This window comes from Podarcis pityusensis, assembly GCF_964106645.2.
Source record: "Podarcis pityusensis genome assembly, chromosome: Z".
In the NCBI taxonomy this organism is placed as follows: domain Eukaryota; kingdom Metazoa; phylum Chordata; class Lepidosauria; order Squamata; family Lacertidae; genus Podarcis; species Podarcis pityusensis.
Genome location: NC_138044.1, coordinates 19,339,684 through 19,361,638, shown reverse-complemented (window position 1 = coordinate 19,361,638; position 21,955 = coordinate 19,339,684). Strand labels below are relative to the sequence as shown.

The following is a 21,955-nucleotide window of genomic DNA, read 5'->3' as shown; positions in this document are numbered from 1 at the left end:
TGCTTCAGACTCTCAGATGGGGGAGGCACAGGATGTGATAGAGACCAAACAGAGGGGGACCCACAATTGTCATGATCCCCCCCCCCTAACCAGCTGGCAGGGGAAATGGGCCTCTACAGGTTCTGGGAGACAGACGAACTGGAAGCACCCTCCTTTGTAAGGAGGATGCCTTTGAGGGGTGTGGAGGTGCTTCATACAATACTAGAGTTGGAAGGCACCCCAAGGTTCATCTCGTCCAACCCCATGCAATGCAGGAATCACAGTTAAAGGATCCCTGACGGGTAACCGTCCAAACTCTGCTTTAAAACCTCCAACAAAGGAGAACTCGCCACCTTCGCAGGGAGTCCCTTCCACAGTCGAGAGAGTGGGCGTCCAGGCGATGTAGCGGCGGCGGCGGCGGCGGCGGCGGCGCGTGCTTCTTGGCCGAAGGCTGGCCGGAGCTGTCCTTTCAGAACCACAGCGCCAGCGGAGAGAGGCTGTCGCGACAATGGAGATGCTCGGGAACCGTCGACGGAAGCCCGAGGTCCTTTCTCCGTCCCTCCCGGGGAAAAAGTTGCCCGGAGAGGGTGCCTGGAAGGGGTAACGGAGGGGGGTTTCTTGAGGGGAGCCAGATTGGAGGGGGACCCCAGAAGGAGTCTCTGCCCGCTGCCCCACTAGCTGTCCGGCCAAGGGAAGGAGGAAGCGCGCCGCCGGCTCGAGGGGTGTTGGGGCCGGTAGCAAGCAGCGCGCACGCGCCCTCGCGCAGCAGCAGCAGCAGCCCACTCCCCACCCCATTCCTCAAGGTGTTCACGGAAGATGACGACGGCTTGAAGGCGAGCGATGGGCAGGCGGAGTTCCCCCCGGCGCCAGGCTCCTGCTCCGCGACGCGGCTGTCCGGAGGAGAAGCGGGCGAAGGCGGAGCGGGCGCGCGGCGAGCGATCGGGAGCGAGCCGGCCGGCCAGGCCCCGTCGGAGCTGAGCGGGGATGGGGGGGAGGGGGAGAAGGAGGAGGGCCGAGCGGTGACGGACGGACGGAGCCGGAGCCGGGGGATGCCGACGCGCCGGGGCCGGCCATGGTGAGGGGCCTCCCGTTGGCGACGACGCAGCACCATGCCCTGCCCGGCGGGAGCCCTTAGCAGCAGCAGCAGCCCCGCGGCGGCAGCGGCAGGAAGAGGCTGGGGGCGCCCTCGGGGCGGGGATCGGCGGCGGAGGGCGCGGCGGCGGACGGGGGGCGCCGCTGCCGCGCGTCGCCTCGTGGCCGGGGATGCTTCTGCCGCCGCCGCCCGTCGTCGCCGAGCCACCATGCCGCGGAGGAGGAGGAGGAGGAGGCCGGTGACATTACCGGGGAGGGGGTGCGGAGAGGAGCCCCGAGAAGGAAGAGAAGCCGGAGCCCCGCCGCCGCCGCCCCCTCCAAAAATATGACCGGCGGCGCCGCCTCCCAGAACCGCCGCCGTTGCATCCGAACCCCGCCGAACCCCCCCGAGAAACCGTGCGCCGACTCGGAGCGGGCCCAGAAATGGCGCCTGTCGCTGGCCTCTCTCCTCTTCTTCACCGTCCTTCTCTCCGACCGCCTCTGGCTTTGCGCCGCCGCCGGGGCCCAGCTCAGAGCCCAGGATAGGAGCGTCGCCCAACCGGAGGCCGCGGTAAGGAGCGGTGGAGGCGCAGCCCCGACAGCGGAGGCGCGGCTCTGCCCCAACCAGGACTTGAGCTCAGCTTGTGGCCAACCGGCCGCGCCTCCCAGACCAGAAGCCGCGGCGGCGAGCAGCCCCGACGGCGCGGCCCCGACGGCGCAGCCCTGCCTGGACTTAAGCTCTGCCTGCAGCCACCGCCGCCTCTTGCAAGGGCCGCCCGGGTCCGCCTTCCCGGCCGCCGCGCCTGCTGAGGCGTCCCCGCCGCAGCTAGCCTTCCTGGAGCGGCACTTCCGCGGCTTGCGGCTCCCTTTCTGCCAAGCCTACACCGTCTGGGACCTGCTGCTGGGCATGGCCGCCGCGGAGAGCCTGGACTGCAGCCTCCGGAGCCTGTTGGCCGACGTGGCAGCGGCGGCAGGCGGGGCGCAGCGCGGGGAGGCCTGCAGCAGCTGTCTCGAGGCCTACCAGAGGCTGGACCAACACGCTCAGGAAAAGTACGAGGAGTTCGAGGAGCTGCTGGAGAAGTACCTGCAGGCCGAGGACTATTCCGTGCGCTCCTGCCTGAGAGACTGCAAGGTAGGGTTGTCGTCGTCATTGTTGCTTCTGTTGTTGTTGTTAATTACATTTATAGACTGCCCTGTTTTCTCTAAGGAGCTCAATGTGGCGGACATACCATATTTCTCCCTGTTTTATCCTCACAAGAACCCTGCAAGGTAGGCTGAGAGGCAAAGACTGGCTCCCAAGGTCACACCCAATGAGATTCATGGCCACGTGGGGATTTGAACCCTGGTATCACCCAGCTCATAATTCAGCCCTTTAACCTCTACACCATTATGCATCCCCCGAGCGGAAGCTTTTAATGTTTAACAGACTATTGTATTTTAATATTTTGTTTGAAGCCGCCCAGAGTGGCTGGGGAAACCCAGCCAGATGGACAGGGTATAAATAATAAATTATTATTATGGTATTATTATACACACTTGCTCTCAGTTGTGAGAATTTGTAGAATGGGGGGGTCACCCCAGGAGCTGAGACTGCCTTCCAGGCTCCTTCCACTCCCATGGAAGGAATCTGGGCTTTCTCTTATTTCATTACATTTATTCATTGCACTTATTTCCACTTTAGGGGCCAGCCCCTCCTCATGTAATCCCTACAACAACCCTGCAAGGTAGGTTAGCTTCAGAGAAGACAGTGTCTGGACCCCAAGGTTGCACCCAGTGAGCTATAGGATTGAGCAGCGATTTGAACCCTGGTCCCTCAGGTCCTCATCCTCATTGATCCCCACAACAACTCTGAGAGGTAGGTTAGGCTGACAGGCAGATACTGTGTTCCCCACCCCCTGTGAGTTTCCTGGAGTCTGAGAGGGGGTTTGAACCCTGAGCTCTCACAGGTCCATAGTCCAATCTTCTAACCATTATACCACACTGGCTCTCTGGGAGTAAGTTACTTGTTTTGCTTCAGGGATGGCTAGCAGACCCTGTTTTGAGCTCAAGGGTGACTAATATAACCCCATTTGCTTGCCCACACCTGCCTACCTTACTCATTTGAAGTACCATGTGGGGCCCCTGTGTGGGAAGAAAAGGAGGGACTGCTGGTCCTGTATCCCTGCTTGAGGGATGAGTCCAGGTTGTGGGGGAGGTAGCATGGCTCGGATCTAGGTGCAGAATCATGGAATTGTAGTAAAAGCACAGCAGGAAAATGTGGTGTTATAAAGCAGGGAAAACAGAGGGTCAGTGAATTGGGGGAGGTTTGCCATCAGTGGCTGCTAGCCTCCACAGTGAGAGACAGGAATGCTTCTGAATACCAGTTGCTGGAAACCAACTCTCCGAAGTTCATGTGTCTTCCATAGCACCCAGTTACATTATGGGACTCAGGCAGGAGGCAGTGGTGAGTGCTGTAAAAGAGGACTGAACAAATTTTTAAAGAGGAGAAAGCTATTGATGGCTGCTGGCCAGAAGGGCTGTGCTCTGCCTCTCGTATCTGAGGCATCAATGCTTCTGAGTACCAGTTGCTGGAAGCCACCGGAGGGGAGAGTTGCTCTTGTGCTTAGGTCCTCCTTGCAGATCTCCCTTTGGAGTATCCAGTTGGTCACTATGAGAATTCTGGACTAGAGTCGGGCTAGGTCGGGCCTTTGGCCTGACCTAGCAGGCTTTTCTTATGCTCTTGTGCTCATGTTCCGCATGCTGGTTTCCCACAGGCATATGTGCCCCTCTCGCAAGATGCTGCTGGACTCCAACTCCCATCAGCCCCAGTTGTCAGCATGTCTAGAGGTCAGGGAGGAGGATGGGAGTTGCAGTCCAGCAGCAAGTGAACAGCTCTGCCCTGTGGCAGTGTTATTAATGCTATCATTATTAATTAAATATACTAGTCTCAAAGTGACATATAACATTTTAAAGGAGTGAACAAACATAAATACATGAAAGCATTTTTTTTATTAAAAAAAATCAGTTGTGTATGAATCTCGGCTTATTGCTGATATATACAGTGGTACCTCGGGTTACATACGCTTCAGGTTACATACGCTGCAGGTTACAGACTCCACTAACCCAGAAATATTACCTCGGGTTAAGAACTTTGCTTCAGGATGAGAACAGAAATCGTGTTCTGGAGGCGTGGCAGCAACAGGAGGCCCCATTAGCTAAAGTGGTGCTTCAGGTTAAGAACAGTTTCAGGTTAAGAACAGACCTCCAGAATGAATTAAGTACTTAACCCAAGGTACCACTGTACTGCAAATAAAAGCAATCATATACAGTGAGGGGGGAAAGTATTTGATCCCCTGCTAAATTTGCCCATTTGCCCTCTGACGAAGAAATAACCAGTCCATAATTTTAATGGTATGTTTAATGGAGCTGTGAGAGACAGAAATAACAACAGGAAAACCCCCAGAAACCCAGAAGACAAAAGTCAGAGACTGATGTGCATTATAATGAGTGAAATAAGTATTTGATCCCTTTGCAAAAGATGACTTAGTACTTGGTGGCAAAACCCTTGTTGGCAATTACAGAGGTCAGACGTTTCTTGTAGGTGGCCACCAGGTTTGCACACATCTCAGGAGGTATTTTGTCCCACTCCTCTTTGCAGATCCTCTCCAAGTCAGTAAGATTTTGAGGCTGATGTGTAGCTACTCGAACCTTCAGCTGCCTCCACAGATTTTTGATGGGATTAAGGTCTGGAAACTGGCTAGGCCACTCCAGGACCTTAATGTGCTTCTTCTTGAGCCACTCCTTTGTTGTCTTGGCCGTGTGTTTTGGGTCATTGTCATGCTGGAATACCCATCCTCGACCCATTTTCAATGCCCTGGCTGAGGGAAGGAGGTGCTCACCCAAGATTTGGCAATACATGGTTCCATCCATCGTACCTTCGATGCAGTGAAGGTGTCCTGTCCCCTTAGCAGAAAAACACCCCCAAAGCATAATGTCCCCCTCCATGTTTGATGGTGGGGATGGTGTTCTTTGGGTGGTAGGCAGCATTCCTTCTCCTCCAAACACAGCGAGTTGCATTGATGCCAAAGAGCTCAATTTTGGTCTCATCTGACCACAACACTTTCACCCAGTTCTTCTCTGGGTCATTCAGATGTGCATTGACAAACTGCAGACAGGCCTGTACATGTGTTGTCTTGAGCAAGGGGACCTTGCGGGCTCTGCAAGATCTCAGTCCTTCACGGCGTAGTGTGTTACCAACTGTTTTCATGGTGACTATGGTCCCAGCTGCCCTGAGATCATTGACAAGTTTTCCCCGTGTAGTTCTGGGCTGCTTCATCACTGTTCTCATGATCATTGCAACACCACAAGATGAGATCTTGCATGGAGCCCCAGACCGAGGGAAGTTGACAGTTATTTTGTGTTTTTCCATTTGCAAATTATTGCACCAACTGTTGTCATCTTCTCACCAGGCTACTTGGCAATAGTCTTGTAGCCCAGTCCAGCCCTGTGCAGATCTACAATCTTGTCCCTTACATCCTTGGGCAGCTCCTTGGTCTTGGTCATGGTGGCTACTTTGGAATCTGCTGGATTGATTGCTTCTGTCGACAGGTGTCTTTTGTAAAGGTACAGTGGTACCTTGGGTTACATACGCTTCAAGTTACATACCCTTCAGGTTACAGACTCCGCTAACCCAGAAATAGTACCTCGGGTTAAGAACCTTGCTTCAGGATGAGAACAGAAATCGCGTGGCAGCGGCGCGGCAGCAGCAGGAGGCCCCATTAGCTAAAGTGGTGCTTCAGGTTAAGAACAGTTTCCGGTTAAGAACGAACCTCCGGAACAAATTAAGTACGTAACCAGAGGTACCACTGTACTGTAACGAGCTGGGATTATAGGTAAGACCTCTGCAGCAGGCACTTCTAATCTCAGCACATTACATACAGTGAAGATACCAGGTAGCCTGACATCTGGCTGGTTGATAGGGGATCAAATACTTATTTCACTCATTATAATGCACATCAATCTTGACTTTTGTCTTCTGGGTTTCTGGGGGTTTTCCTGTTGTTATTCTGTGTCTCACAGCTACAAAAAAACCTACCATTAAAATTATGGACTGGTCATTTCTTCCTCAGAGGGCAAATGGGCAAATTTAGCAGGGGATCAAATACTCCCCCCCACCTCACTGTATGTATGTATGTGTGTGTATATATATATGTGTGTGTGTGTGTATATATATATATATATATATATATATACACATACACACACATACACACAAACTAGATTAAAACTTATCATGTGTGCAAAAAAAGGTCATAGTTAAAAGCCAAAGACCTGGCAAAAGAGGATTTTATTTATTTTTGCCTGGGAGTTAAAGATATACCGTATTTTTTGCTCTATAAGACTCACTTTTTCCCTCCTAAAAAGTAAGGGGGGATGTGTGTGTGTCTTATGGAGCAAATGCAGGCTGCGCAGCTATCCCAGAAGCCAGAACAGCAAGAGGGATCACTGCTTTCGCTGCACAGCGATCCCTCTTGTTGTTCTGGCTTCTGAGATTCAGAATACTTTTTTTTCTTGTTTTCCTCCTCCAAAAACTAGGTGCGTCTTATGGTCTGGTGTGTCTTATAGAACGAAAAATACGGTAGTATCATAGAATTATCATTGATGTTAACTAAGGTGGCTCGGTTGCAGGTTTCCAAACAGAGGTTGGATGGCCACTTGTTAGGGGTGTTTTAGCTGAGATTCCTGCATTGCAAGGGTTGGATTAGATGAGCCCTGGAACGCTTCAGACCCTACAATTCTATTATTAATTAAAAGCCAAAAAGGCCTGGCAGAAAAGAAATGTTTTTGCCTAGCACTTAAAGTTATGTAATGATGGTGCCAGGAGAGCTCTCATTGGGGAGAGCATTCCACAAGGTGGGAGCCACTACTGAAAAGGCCCTGTTCACACATGGCCAACCTGCAGATCTCCCTTGGAAGGGGAGCACAGAAAAGAGCTTCAAATGATGGTCGTAGGGTCTGGGGTGGTTCCAATTGGGATGTATTGGGATCCTAAGGCTTTTTAGGCCAAAACCTTTGAAGTACCTTTGAAGTACCAAGGACTAGGTAGTCCATTTTTGTGGTGGTATCTGAAATATCTTTGTGGGGCGAGTTCTTGCAAATTCTTCATCCAAATGAAGTGGCCTAGTATTTGGTGGCTGTGAAAAGGCAAGCTCAATGCTAAGGGTCATAAGGAAAGGAACTGAAAATTGAAAACTGCAGGTACCATAATGCCCCATTATGCAAATCTACAGTGCATTTGTGTAGAGTTCTGGCCGCCTCACCTCAGGAAGGATATTGTGGAGTTGGGATAGGTTCAGAAAAGGGCAAGCAAAGCAGTCAAGGCAATTGGAGCGGCTCCCCAAGGAGAAAAGGTTGCAGCAATTTGGGACAATTTGGAGAAAAGGTGAGGACGATATGACATGATAGAAATTTATAAAATGATGCATGGCATGGAGAAAGTGGATCAAAAAAGCTCTCCTCTCTCGCTCGTCATTAGAACCCGTCAGCACCCAATGTGGGAAGATTTGCGAAAGATGAAAGAAATTCCCACGGAAGGCATTGATGCCCACCATAGTGGAGAGGGCTCTCAGTGGTTACTAGCCACAAGGGCTCTGCTCTTCTTCCACAGCTGGAGGCAGCAATGCTTCCGAATACCAGCTGCTGGGAACCACAAGTGGAAAGAATTGCTCTTGTGCTGGGATCCTACTTGTGGGTTTCCCATCTGGTTGGCTCCTGTGTAAGCAGGATGTTGGACTAGATGGGGCATTGGCTCTTCTTATATTCTTATGAGTGGCAACCCTAGCCTCATTTTCCTTTTGAAGGGACAGGAGTCCCACCACTCTCCTTGGCTTCCAGCCTCCAGAAGTGCAGATTACATCTTACCATGGTTTAGCTTATTTACTCACTGCATTTACACCCCAGCTTTCCTTCAAAGAGCTGGAGGTGGTGCTTTAACTGTCCTCCCCCTCCTCATTTAATCCTTAATAATAATGATGATGATGATGATGATGATGATAATAATAATAATAATAATAATAAAAAATTTTATTTATATCCCGCCCTCCCCAGCCGAAGCCAGGCTCAGGGCGGCTAACAACAATAAAACAGTACAAAAGTACAGCACAAACAACACTCTAAAATCATTCATTATAAAATTAATTAATTCAAGCCACTGGCAACCATTGGGCCAGAGCTCCGCGAAGATTGCCGAGGGAGGGAGTCAGGCTGTGCCCTGGCCAAAGGCCTGGTGGAACAGCTCTGTCTTGCAGGCCCCGCGGAAAGATGTCAAGTCCCGCAGGGCCCTGGTCTCTTGTGACAGAGTGTTCCACCAGATCGGAGCCACGGCCGAAAAAGCCCTGGCTCTAGTTGAGGCCAGCCTAACTTCTCTGTGGCCTGGGATCTTCAAGATGTTTTTATTTGAAGACCTTAAGTTTCTCTGTGGGGCATACCAGGAGAGGCGGTCCCGTAGGTACGAGGGTCCTAGGCCGTATAGGCCTTTAAAGGTTAAAACCAGCACCTTAAACCTAATCCTGTACTTCACCGGGAGCCAGTGCAGCTGGTATAGCACCGGGTGAATGTGATCTCGCAGTGAAGACCCCGTAAGGAGTCTCGCTGCAGCATTCTGCACCCGCTGGAGTTTCTGGGTCAGTCTCAAGGGCAGCCCCACGTAGAGCGAGTTACAATAATCCAGTCTGGAGGTGACCGTCGCGTGGATCACGGTGGCTAGGTCAGGGCGAGAGAGGTAAGGAGCCAACTGCTTAGCTTGGCGGAGATGGAAAAATGCCGCCTTTGTTGTAGCTGCAATCTGCGCCTCCATGGAAAGGGAGGTGTCGAAGATTACACCCAAACTCTTAACGGACGGTGCTGGCACTAATTGCACCCCCACAAGAGATGAGAGTTGCCCCCCCAATCCCATATCGTCCCGTCCCAGCCACAGGACTTCTGTCTTCGAAGGATTTAGCTTCAACCGGCTCCCACGTAACCATCCAGCCACAGCTTCCAAACATCTGATCAGTGTGTCTGGGGCCGAGTCAGGATGGCCATCCATCAACAGATAGAGTTGGGTGTCATCAGCCAAGATCACCAGAACAAGGTTAACAACACCACTGTGAGGTGAGTGAGGTGAGTTAGGCTGAGAGAAGGCGGCGACAGGCCCCTAAGGTCACACCCAGCAAACTTCATGGTCAAGTGGGAATTTGAACCCTGGTCTCCAGGTCCTAGGCCTCATTTAATCCCCGCAACAACCCTGTTAGGTAAGGTAAAGGTAAAGGTATCCCTGACCATTAGGTCCAGTCGTGACCGACTCTGGGGTTGCGGCGCTCATCTCTCTTTATTGGCCGAGGGAGCCGGCATACAGCTTCCGGGTCATGTGGCCAGCATGACTAAGCCGCTTCTGGCGAACCAGAGCAGCACATAGAAACGCCATTTACCTTTCCACCGGAGCGGTTCCTATTTATCTACTTGCACTTTGACGTGCTTTCCAACTGCTAGGTTGGCAGGAGCAGGGACCGAGCAACGGGAGCTCACCCCGTTGCTGGGATTTGAACCGCCAACCTTCTGATCGGCAAGTCCTAGGCTCTGTGGTTTAACCCACAGCGCCACCCGCGTCCCTCACCCTGTTAGGTAGGTCATGCCAAAAGGCAGTGGCTGGCTCCCAAGGTCACTCCCACTGGGCTTTACGGCTGGAAGAAAATTTGAACCCCAGTCTCTCCCTGGTCCTTAGTCGAACGCTCTAACCACTACACCTCACTGATGCCAGGGAGGGGGCACTAACTTACTTTTGGGGGAATGTCTTCTTCCTGAAGCAGTTCATCCCAAGTATCCATGTTGTGGTGTCAGGACAGCAGCACTTACCATTCCCCCACAGCTTCATCCATTTCCCAGAGGCAGAGGTTTGCCTTATAAAGTTGGAAGGGACCCCAACAGTCATCTAGCCCTGCAGTGCAGGAATCACAGCTTTCTTGTGTGTTAAAAATGGGTGGGGACCACATATCTCTCTCTACTCCCATTGTCTGATCCTTTGCAAGGATATGATTCAGAGAGAAGGAAGTCCTTCATGCAGCACAGAGTTAAGCTGTGGAACTCCCTCCTACAGGATGGTTTTAAAAGAGGATTAGGGAAATCCTCTTATGATTCCTCAGTGCTGCTCTGGCTGCCTGCTCCTCCCTTGAAAAGCAGAGCCGCCTCCTTCATTTCTTCCGCACATATTTGCATTGCAGCATTTCAGTTTATTTGATGCTTGCTCTTCAAATACTCCTGAGTATAGAAACGCAACTATAAAATATACATGGATTAAAATGGAACAATAAAAACAACAATATAATTCTGAGAAGCAAAGCAACCCCCACCACCACCCGCAAAAAAAGAAAAAGAAAATTATCCTTTAAAGACAGCAGTTATTGGGAATTGCGATTTTATTGCGGTCAGAGCATCTGGATTGGGTCTGTCTCATAAATCATGAATGCAGGGAAATGAGCACTGCTAATGAGATGTTTGAGCATCTGTTCAAGCTCGGCACACACGGTAGCCCTTTAAAGCAGGCTAGAGAAGAGTTCACTCTATTAGGCAGCACAACCTGTGGGTGGGGCATGTCCACAGCTCACATTTCCATGAGTTTTATAGCATCTTTCAGGGATGCTTTAGTTGTGATTCCTGCATTACGGGGGGTTGGACTGGATGACTATTGGGGCACCTTCCTTACAACTCTACATTGACTGTTCTCAAGCAGAGTTTGGATGGTCACCTGTCAGGGATTCTTTAGTGATGATTCCTGCATTTCAAGGGGTTGGTCCTGATTACCCTTCTGGGGGTCCCTTCCAGCTCTACAATTCTATGAATTGCATAGGAAGCAGGATTGTCCGTCATTTCCCTTCGAAAGCTGCCGGTTTCCTTCTCCTGCTGGGAAATCCTGGTCCAGCCGCAACACTCAGCTCATGGCTGCCATGGCAACCACATCTGCTTCCCAGAGAAATGTGCAGGATGCATGTGGGGGTGGGCATGTCAGGGCAGCGCAACCAAGTTTGGGGGAGTGAGCAAGCGAGTGGTAGCCACAAGCAAAGGATGGGAAGGGAGGAAACAGCCCCTCTCAAAACTTCCCCTTCTCTAGCGTCACCGAAAAAGAAGCAAGAAGGATATCCCCACCACCACCACAAACATTTGGAGCCTGACACTCCTTATTGATGGTGTCGTTGCTAAATGAAGCCCTTTATTGATGGTGGTGTCAGCATTATTCTTTAGTGCATTTATTCACTGGTTTACATAATGTGAATCATAGAATTGCCTGGTTGGAAGGAGACCCTGAGGGCCATCTAGTCCAACCCCCTTCAGTGCCCAAATTGCAACTAAGGAATCCCTGACAGATGGCCATCCAGCCCCTAGTTAGAAATCTCCAGTGAGGAGATTTCTCCAAGGAGAGTTGGTGTTCTTAGATCATAGAACTGGAAAAGGACAGTGAGGGTCATCTAGTCTAAACTTGCAACGCAGGAATTTCCCTTGCAACGCAGGAATCACAGCTGTGCTGTATTACTGTGCTACTCCGTTATAACATGACTCCATTTCTTGATGAAGACGTTATCTTGCTGTCCACCAACTCTGGTTCTCACAATATATGGAAGCTTAACCATGCATAACTACATCCCAGATTTTAGTTATCCATTCTCTCCTGAATGGAGTTATCACACACCCACACCCATTTTGACAGATAATGAAATCAAACATGAAACGAAGCAGGATGATGGTGCAGAAAGGAGTGTAGACGAAGCTAGACAAAGGAGAAGGAGGGGAGAGAAAGAGGCTGCCGGCAGTGGGGAGGGTAGCATTTGGAAGCAAATAACTGTAGCAGAGCATCATTATTTGTAAAGCCAGGGGCAATATTTTGAGAGAGAAAGGAGCTGCTCTGGTGCCAACTTGAACTGTGTCATGCAGAGGAAAGTTTAAAAGATAGATTTTATTTACCCTCTGTAGGACCTGTGCACATCGACTAACTACTAAGAGGAGATACCGTGGAGCTTTATTTCTTATTCCTAACCTCTGTGCTTATGCTTTGAACTGGTGGCAAAAATGAGTGCGTTCCGGTTAGGTTTCAACTGCTCAGCCTAGTGTTCAAATGTAGGAGCAAGAGGCAGCAGCATCACCTGCTAGACCCTGGACCCCCACAATCAGCGAAGACTGAAATATTACAGGAAGAAGTCCAGCAGGTGAAGCTCTCATGACCATAACTTGTAAACAGAGCATTTAGCAGAAGAATTTGAGGGGGATGCCTGGAATGCTGTCTCACAGGGTCCGTGGGACCAAGAGACATGAATGGTGAGGGAGCTGCTGCAGTGATCTGCAGCACCTGTTCTGTTTGTCTGCCTGACTGAGAATGTTCAAAAGTCCAGGTCCAGAGGCATTCCTTTATTCCTCAATGGTTAGGGGCATTTGAACACTGTGAGAACAAGATGCTAGACCGGCTGGGCCATTGGCCTCATGCAGCAGAGCTCCTCTTACGTTTATTCCAAATCCAATTGCAGGGGTGCTGGGTTTACATTCTTTCTGTACAGTGTTTCTCTTTATTCCTACCTTCAGAGCATGCAAGGCTGCTCCCTGTTGTGTCCACACCTGTGTCAGTCTTGTGGGTCCCATTTTTCTAATGCCCCCTTCTCCTTCCTCCCTTCCTGCAGGCTGTCTACAAGGCATGGCTGTGCTCTGAGTACTTCAATGTGACCCAACTGCAGTGCCAACACCGGATCCCATGCAAGCAATACTGCCTGGAGGTGCAAACAAGATGTCCCTTCGTCTTGCCCGACAATGACGAGCTGATCTATGGAGGGTTGCCTGGCTTCATCTGCACAGGTGAGGCTTAGAATCTATGTTATAGAATCAGAGAACTGTAGAGTGAGGAGGTGCCCCCAGGTGTCATCTAGTCTAACCTCCTTCAATGCAGGAATTTCAGCTCAGAAATCCCTGACAGACAACCATCCAACCTCTGCTTATGAACCTCTACTGATGGAGAGCCCACCACCTTCATTAGTCATAGAATCATAGAATTGTAGAGTTGGAACCCAAGAGTCATCTATTCCAACCCCTTGTAATGCAGGAGTTGCAGCTGGACAATCCTTGGCAGACACCATCCAACTTCTGCTTAAGAACTTCCAATGAAGGACAGCACACCACCTTCTGAGGGAGTCTGTCCTACTGTCAAACAGCTTGTATTCCCTGATCATTGGGATCGTTGGATTTGTATATTTGGACAAAATATATTCTGCTTGTCCAAGATACTATCCACAGGGAGTTAGCCTTGGACTTGTCCAAAGCCTGCCTAGTGTTTCTTTAAAAAAAATAAAGATATCAACACAATTACCAACCCAAAAGTGAAGTAGCAGGGTATTGCATCATATCCAAAGCAAGCAAGCAAACAATAAATGAAAAGAGAAAGAAATGGAGAGACACACCGATAAAAATTGATACATTCCTACTTCCCAAGTTGGCATGAATGGTAAATGTTGAGCATCTGTGTCCAAAGCACTGGAAATGAAAGTCCCACCAGGTGGCATAGAAGCCTCCTGGATCCCCCAGCCTGGAAACACATAGCTTATGTGTCATTTTTTCCACAAAAGCCAAAGTCCTTAAGTTCTTATACCACCCAGCCAAATGCATATTTTTCAAGCTTTTCCACTGCTGGCCCATTGAAACCCTAGCACTACAGGGGGTTGCAGCAGATGACCATTGGGGTCCCTTCCAACTCTTCAGTTCTATGATTAAGGGCTCAAATTCACCCTGTTGATTTCCCATGCCTTGTGCATTAGTACAGAGACAAAGGAAGCCACAAGCCATTCCCTCCAAATGCTTGCTTCTTGCTACCGCCTATTTGAGGGTTCCTATAGTGCAACCCTGGTTTCCTGTACACCAGTGAGCTCTCCTGAAGGTAGTGTTTAGCAGACCTGTGCCATTTCTGATGCCACCTCTTCCTTCTCCTCCTTTGTTTTTTTTTTAAATGATATTTATTAAAATTTCACAAGAAAAGGATCACATTAATAAAAAAATTAACTATAGAAAGAAAAATACACAATACAAAATACAAAAAGGAAAAAGAAAAAACAGTTAAAAACAATTCCATCTTTTCATCATTTCTATTACGTTTACTTGTTTCCCGGACCTCCTCATACCTCCCTCTTTTGTATTCCAATTCAGTTTGTTAGTCCAGCAATTCCTTTCCCTCCTTTTTAGTCCTGATCTTTAATCTTAATATATTATAACATTAAATTTTTACCTATTAAAAACCAATTTTTCCAGTTCTTTTAACCATTACTGCTAGAAACCGCTTAACTTCAATCCGTCATCATTCTAACATTCATTAATTTTACAATATTTCTGTAAGTAGTCTTTAAATTTCTTCCAATCTTCTTCCACCGACTCTTCTCCCTGGTCTCGGATTCTGCCAGTCATTTCCGCCAATTCCATATAGTCCATCATTTTCATCTGCCATTCCTCCAGTGTGGGTAGATCTTGTGTCTTCCAATACTTTGCAATAAGTATTCTTGCTGCTGTTGTAGCATACATAAAGAAAGTTCTGTCCTTCTTTAAACCTTCTCCTCCTTTGTTTCTGTTCTCATTCTGCCAGGGTTGCTGGAGAGGGAGCTGCCTGACCAGGAAGCCAAGTGCTGTGATGTGCGGTGGGACTCCTGCGACCGGCACCTGGAAGGCTATCGCAATGCATCTGCCAAATCAGAGCCATTCCACGACCAACACCACAACACCCCCCATAACCACCAGCAACGGCAGCAGCAGCACTACAACCTCTACTATCACCACACCCAGTACCACCACCACCACCCGTCCCTGCTGCCAGTGTCTGCAGGGTCCCGCCTCAGCAACAGCAAGATCCGGTTCTGCGTCCTGGTCCTGATGCTCCTCCACACCATGGTGTCCTTCTCAAGCGTGCACAGCAGCGGGGGACTGAGCTTGGGGGCCTACCCCACCATGGATGAGACCCTCGCAAGGGACGAGTGAACCTCCTCTGCAAGGCAGGGAAAAAGGAAACCTCCAGCTCTTTTCTCACCTGGAGGAAAGAAGGGGTTTGGGTGGGCACAATGAAGCTCTCCCTACAGTGGCGGGGGCGGCGGCACAGGACTGGGGGTGACACAGACAAAGCCACCCCAACGCAGAGCCCCTCCCACCCCCCAGAGCAGGTTGTCGCAGGGCCCGCCCTGCAGTGGGTGAGTCTCTGAAGCGTTTGGGGGGCTGTGGGAACAAGCGATTGTTCCACAGCAGGCTTCAGACTGTGCCTCTGGGGGGAAATGGCTCAGTGAGCAGCAGGCCTTAGGCTAGGTCTCTGGGGGGGGAAATGGCTCAGTGAGCAGCAGGCCTTAGGCTGGGCCTCTGGAGAATAGAGTTATGTCAGCAGGAGGCCTCAGGCACGGCCTCTGGAGAAAAGGGTTTGATCGGCTGCAGACCTCAGGCTGGGTCTCTGCAGGGGAAAATGGTTCTGTCGGCAGCAGGCCTCAAGCTGTCGGCCTTCAGCCTCATAGAGGCTCAGAGGCCGAGGAAAGGCCCACAGTGGGGCTTGGAAAGAACTGCCTTCTTAGGAAAGGCAACCCCCCCCCCCCCGGCCCACCAAGGGCCACTTCTCTGGCCGCCACCACACATAACATGTCTCGTTTATGGGGCCACAGTGATCTCTTCCCCATACTGGGTAACTTGCCCTAGGGGCAAAAGAAACGGCTTGGCAGAGATCCGTTGTTGTTTTTTTCCCCTCCCCCATCATCCTCTAAGCCCAATCCAAACTATAATTGTGATGGTGCACTGCCCTGCTGCCCCCTGCCCCCACCTGTAGGACCCTCCATCAGTCACTAATAATTCCCAAGCAACCTTTTCAGTGCTCTTGGTCAAGCCATGTTATTTGATGGGTTGGCTCTTCAGCATTGCAATGGGTTGGACTAGATGGCGCTTGGGTTCCTTCCAGCTCTACTATGATACGGTTTTTCAAGTGGGATTCTCTTGCTCCTTAAAGAGCTTAAATTGAGGGCATGCCTGCATCACCCTTGTCCTCCAGCAGATGTCCTAGGACATGCCACCAACAGCAGGTCCACTCCTGCTCCTCCTCCCACCCCCGCTGGTGTAGTCCAATTTTTCCATTTTTGGAATTGGTTTGGCAATCACTGGGAGTTCCCTCGTATTTGAAATAAGAGTTTTATTGGCAGAACTGCAGCTTGGAAGGGAAAGGGTTAAATTTATAGAACGGTATAATTGGAAAGGGTCCCAAGGGTCTTCTAGTAAAATCCCTGCAATGCAGGAATCCAATACAGTAAATCACTCCTGCCTTCCCACTTTCTGTGATCCTGACATTGATTTTTTAAAAAAACCCACACCCTTTCCATTGCTGCTAGTCAGGCTTTTTAAAGAAACCATTTTTTAAATGAAGTCTTTAAAGTCAGGTCTCGTTTGGCCCAGAACGGTCAAGAGACAGATTCCCCTTTTGAACGTGGAGTTTCTCCTTATTATTTGAACTGTCCCTGCTCTGCTAAAGAGAATTTTCCCCAAAGTTCATCCAGTAATCACAGTATCATCATCATCATCATCATCATCATCATCATTATAAAGAATCCCCAACAGATAGCCATCTATCTCATGTTTAGAAAGGAGAGTCCATCTACCACCTTCCAACAGTTCTTACCCATTGAAAGTTCTTCCTAATGTTTAGTTGGAACCTTCTTTCTTGAAATTTAAATCCTTTGCTTTGGATCCTCACCTCTGGAGCAGCAGAAAACAAGCTGGCTCCATCTCCCCTGTGACAGCCCTTCAGATATTTGAAGGGCTCTTATGCGGCCTCTCAGTCTCCCCTTCTCCAACTCCCTCAGCTGTTCCTCACAAGGTTTGGTTTCAAGACCCTTAATCATCTTGGTCACTCTCCTCTGCAAACCTTCCAGCTTGCCAAATTCCTTAAACCTGGGTGCCCAGAACCCGACACAGGATTCCAGGTGGGGTCTGATCAAGGCAGAATAGAATGGTGCTATTCTTTCCCTTGTTCTGGACTCCATAGATTTCTGTTGATGCAGCCTAGAATTCCATTAGCCGTTTTTGCTGCTGCATCCCACTGTTGATTCATGTTAAGTTTGTGGCCTGTTAAGACCCCATTTTTTTACATGTACAGCGGTACTTCAGTTTAAGAACGATTTGGTTTACAAACTCCGCAAAACTGGAAGTAGTGTCCCGGTTTGCGAACTTTACCTCGGTCTAAGAACGGAATCCAAACGGTGGAAGGGCACTGGCGGCGGGAGGCCTTATTAGGGAAAGCACACCTCAGTTTAAGAACGGTTTTGGTTTAAGAATGGACTTCCAGAACGGATTAAGTTAATAAACTGAGGTACCACTGTATATGCACAGTTCTGTGTTTCTTTTAAAGTTATTTTGGGTATTTTTTGTCTTTCACATCAAGGTGAGAGGTTGGGGGGCAATGGGTCATCTGTCAGGGCTTTAGCTAAGATTCCTGCATTGCAGGGGGTTGGATGAGATGGCCCTTGGAGGATACCTTCCAACTCTATGATTCTATGAAATCCGACTTTCTCCCATCATTTGTGATGCACAGAAAATGCTTCTGCCTCTATTTTCCAGTTCTTTGGAACTGTTTACTACAGCCCGAATGAGACAAGGCAGGATGCACAGGGCCCTGACTCCAAGGTCTGTGATTCTGTTGTTATCACCACCTCACCTCCTGGTTGATGGTGTTTGCATTTTTGTTTAAAACCTGCCTTTTCAGTGCAAAAATGTGTTTAGAGCCCTATCATTTTCTGCCCCAAGTTGTGTCTGTTCATTTGATGGTTGGCAATACAAACACAGTCACCTTCTGAGAAGGACATGGCTTTACCGTGATACTCTCCAGTCCAAGAATGCAGCAGTACCCACCCACCCATCCCCAATTTTTAGTCACCCTAAAAAGGCACTTCTAACTTTTCCTCCATGTCCAAGAGGACATTTCTGGAGAAGCATCCCCCAGGAAGCATTGCAGTGGGTTGGACTGGATGACCCTTGGGGCACCTTCCAGCTCTACAATTCTATGATTCAAAGTTCTAGTCCTTAAACCAAACAAGCTGGAGGTGGGAGGTGGCCAGGCAGCCAATGGAACTGGCAAGGGCAATTGGGTGGGGGGGGTGCTCTGATCTAGTATTCAAAATGTGTTGTGTGGGTTCATTTTAAATGTTGCTTTACAATGCTTGTTTTATATATTTTTATTTTAATGATCTCATTTGAAAATACTTCAAGGGCCTTTGTGGTGGACTAGAGCCCCAGCACATTGAAACAATGCCTGCCTCTTCTTGTCACTCCACTGAGTGAGATCTGGTGAGCTAAGAGAGGTTGGCGGAATGTCATTCAGAGACCCGGGGCCTGGTTGCTGCTGAACCCTTCTCAAGTGCTTGTAGGCACCAAGGCCAGGCCTGCCATGGGGGAAAACAAGTCATTTTTTACAGTACATAGTGGTGAGGTTTAAAAGATTAAAGTCATGTTGCTGAAGTCAACATTTTAAAACCTCCTTTCTACTCTCTCCCTGCCTTGTTTCTGTCCTACTTTCTCCTTTCTGGGCTCATCCACACTTTTGCTTACCCCACGTTTTGATTGTGTCATGTGCCAATTAATTTCCTCCAGGTCCAAGAGCTTTTCTCATTTTTTCCACTGCCGTGCCTTGCAAAAAGTCTGATCTTAACTGCTGAATTGGATCTCACCAGATGTGCGGAAGTGTTGCTTAACAGAGGGCTTGTCTACCCTTTTGCTTGCCCCATATTTCAGTCATATCGTGCTGCTATTCGTTCCCATGATTCTGAGACTTCTTGTTGTTGATCCACCGCTGTGCCTTGTGAAAATCTGATCTTACCCACTGAATTAAAGATCATAGAAAAAAATTATAGAATTGTATGGTTGGAAGGGATTCCAGGGGTCATCTAGTCCTATCCCTTGCAATGCAGGAATCACAACTAAAGCATTCCTGACAGATGGCCATTCAACCTCTGCTTAAAAACCTCCAATGAAGGAGAGTCCACCACCTCCCGAGGGAGTCTGTTCCACTGTCAAACAGCTCTTACCCTCAAAGTTATTTGCTCAGTTAAGCAAAATCTCCGGATTTTCTACATGTCTGATAAAGATCTGATTCAGAGGTAAGATTGGATTTATGCAAGGTGTGGCCACAGAACAAGAAACTAGGAATTAATTGATACACAATACAATCCAAATATGGGTCGAGTGGAAGTGTGGAGGAGCCCTTAAGCAAAATCTCTCTTTGGACTTTCTGCATAGCTGGCAAAATGTGATTTGGTAAGTGGTACTGGATTTTCGCAAGGAGCAACCGTGGAAGAATGAGAAAATCTCTCGGACCCAGAGGAATTAATTGGGGCACAATATAATCCAAATAAGGGTCTAGTGAAAGTGCAGACGAGCCAACTGTCATAATAAAGCGACTGTGTCTTTGGAAGGGGGTGGGACGGTTTTCTTACGCCACTTGACACACTGTGCTTCATCTTTAGAACTTTTTTGCACTAGTTCCTATTACATTTATTTTCCAAAAACAGTTTGGGAGTTGAGGGAGGGGGGGAAGGGGGAAAAACCAACCCAAACAACAAAACCATGCTATAATTCAGTTGTATTAAAACTATTATCCTACTCTGTGTTTTCAGTAGTCTCTGTACCTGTAACGCTTTCAGTTCCATTGTATTTTGGATCAGGGGTTTTCTCTGCTCCTTGTTTAACCCAGTAAAGAAATAAAATGTTAATAATTGATGATAACTTTCCCTCCTGGTGCATTATTTCAGCTTTGCAAGTTGAGTTTCCACTTCCACATAGTAAAATATCAACCATTAAAACCTTCCCTAGACAAAGCTGCCTTCAGATTCTTCTAAAAGTTGTGTAGTTCTTTATCTCCTTGACATCTGTTGGGAGGGCGTTCCACAGGGAAGGTGCCACCACCAAGAAGGCCCTCTGGCTGGTTCCTGTAACCTCACTTCTCACAATGAGGGAATTGCCAGAAGGCCCTTGGAACTGGACCTTAGTGTCTGGGCTGAACAATGGGGTAGAGATGCTCCTTCAGGTATACAGGGCTGAAGCCATTTAGGGCTTTAGGTCAGCACCAACACTTTGAATTGCACTTGGAAACATACAATAAAAACAAAGGCATACAATAAAAACCATATAAAAATGTTAAAAACAGGTATCAGTTAATCATTGTGAAAGGATATCTTCTTCATCGCCTGACAGAATAGAAAATATTTCAGCAGCAGTTTAGAAGTTGTCACAAAAGGCAACTGCTGAATCTCCAGTGGCAGGGAGTTCTATGTGCAGAGGCTTTGTTTCTTGTTATCAGATGAACCTTACCAATTGGGGAAATGTCCAATAATGCTCCTGCAGATGATCTCATTGATCATGCTTTCTTGGAGGTTTTGAAATACGGGTTGGATGGCCATCTGTCGGGGATTATTTAGCTGTGAATCCTGAGTTAAATGGCCCTTGGGGTTCCCTTGCAATGCTACAAAACTATAGAATCATAGAATCATAGAGTTGGAAGAGACCACAAGGGCCATCGAGTCCAACCCCCTGCCAAGCAGGAAACACCATCAGAGCACTCCTGACATATGGTTGTCAAGCCTCTGCTTAAAGACTTCCAAAGAAGGAGACTCCACCACACTCCTTGGCAGCAAATTCCACTGTCGAACAGCTCTTACTGTCAGGAAGTTCTTCCTAATGTTTAGGTGGAATCTTCTTTCTTGTAGTTTGGATCCATTGCTCCGTGTCCGCTTCTCTGGAGCAGCAGAAAACAACCTTTCTCCCTCCTCTATGTGACATCCTTTTATATATTTGAACATGGCTATCATATCACCCCTTAACCTCCTCTTCTCCAGGCTAAACATGCCCAGCTCCCTTAGCCGTTCCTCATAAGGCATCGTTTCCAGGCCTTTGACCATTTTGGTTGCCCTTCTCTGGACACGTTCCAGTTTGTCGGTGTCCTTCTTGAACTGTGGTGCCCAGAACTGGACACAGTACTCCAGGTGAGGTCTGACCAGAGCAGAATACAGTGGCACTATTACTTCCCTTGATCTAGATGCTATACTCCTATTGATGCAGCCCAGAATTGCATTGGCTTTTTTAGCTGCCGCGTCACACTGTTGGCTCATGTCAAGTTTGTGGTCAACCAAGACTCCTAGATCCTTTTCACATGTACTGCTCTCAAGCCAGGTGTCACCCATCTTGTATTTGTGCCTCTCATTTTTTTTGCCCAAGTGCAATACTTTACATTTCTCCCTGTTAAAATTCATCTTGTTTGTTTTGGCCCAGTTCTCTAATCTGTCAAGGTCGTTTTGAAGTGTGATCCTGTCCTCTGGGGTGTTAGCCACCCCTCCCAGTTTGGTGTCATCTGCAAATTTGATCAGGATGCCCTTGAGTCCATCATCCAAGTCGTTGATAAAGATGTTGAATAAGACCAGGCCCAAGACAGAACCCTGTGGCACCTCACTAGTCACTCTTCTCCAGGATGAAGAGGAACCATTGATGAGCACCCTTTGGGTTCGGTCAGTCAGCCAGTTACAAATCCACTGAGTGGTAGCATAGTCAAGACCGCATTTTACCAGCTTCTTTACAAGAATATCATGGGGCACCTTGTCAAATGCCTTGCTGAAATCAAGGTAGGCTACATCCACTGCGTTCCCTTCATCTACCAGGCTTGTAATTCTGTCAAAAAACGAGATCAGGTTAGTCTGACATGACTTATTTTTCAGAAATCCATGCTGACTATTGGTGATCACAGCATTCCTTTCTAGGTGCTCACAGACTGTTTGCTTAATGATCTGCTCCAGAATCTTCCCTGGTATTGATGTCAGACTGACTGGGGGTAATTATTTGGGTCCTCTCTTTTCCCCTTTTTGAAAATAGG

At 48.6% G+C, this 21,955-nt stretch overlaps 1 protein-coding gene across 1 annotated transcript; it reads left to right on the top strand.

The window, feature by feature from the left end:
* Nucleotides 1-1,252: 1,252 nt before the first annotated feature.
* NALF2 (NALCN channel auxiliary factor 2) lies at nucleotides 1,253-19,818 on the top strand. Its single transcript, XM_080989878.1, has 3 exons — nucleotides 1,253-2,182; nucleotides 12,729-12,900; nucleotides 14,669-19,818. Exons 1-3 carry the CDS (start codon nucleotides 1,397-1,399, stop codon nucleotides 15,055-15,057), a joined length of 1,347 nt encoding a protein of 448 aa, XP_080846004.1. The 5' UTR covers nucleotides 1,253-1,396; the 3' UTR covers nucleotides 15,058-19,818.
* Nucleotides 19,819-21,955: the final 2,137 nt, after the last annotated feature.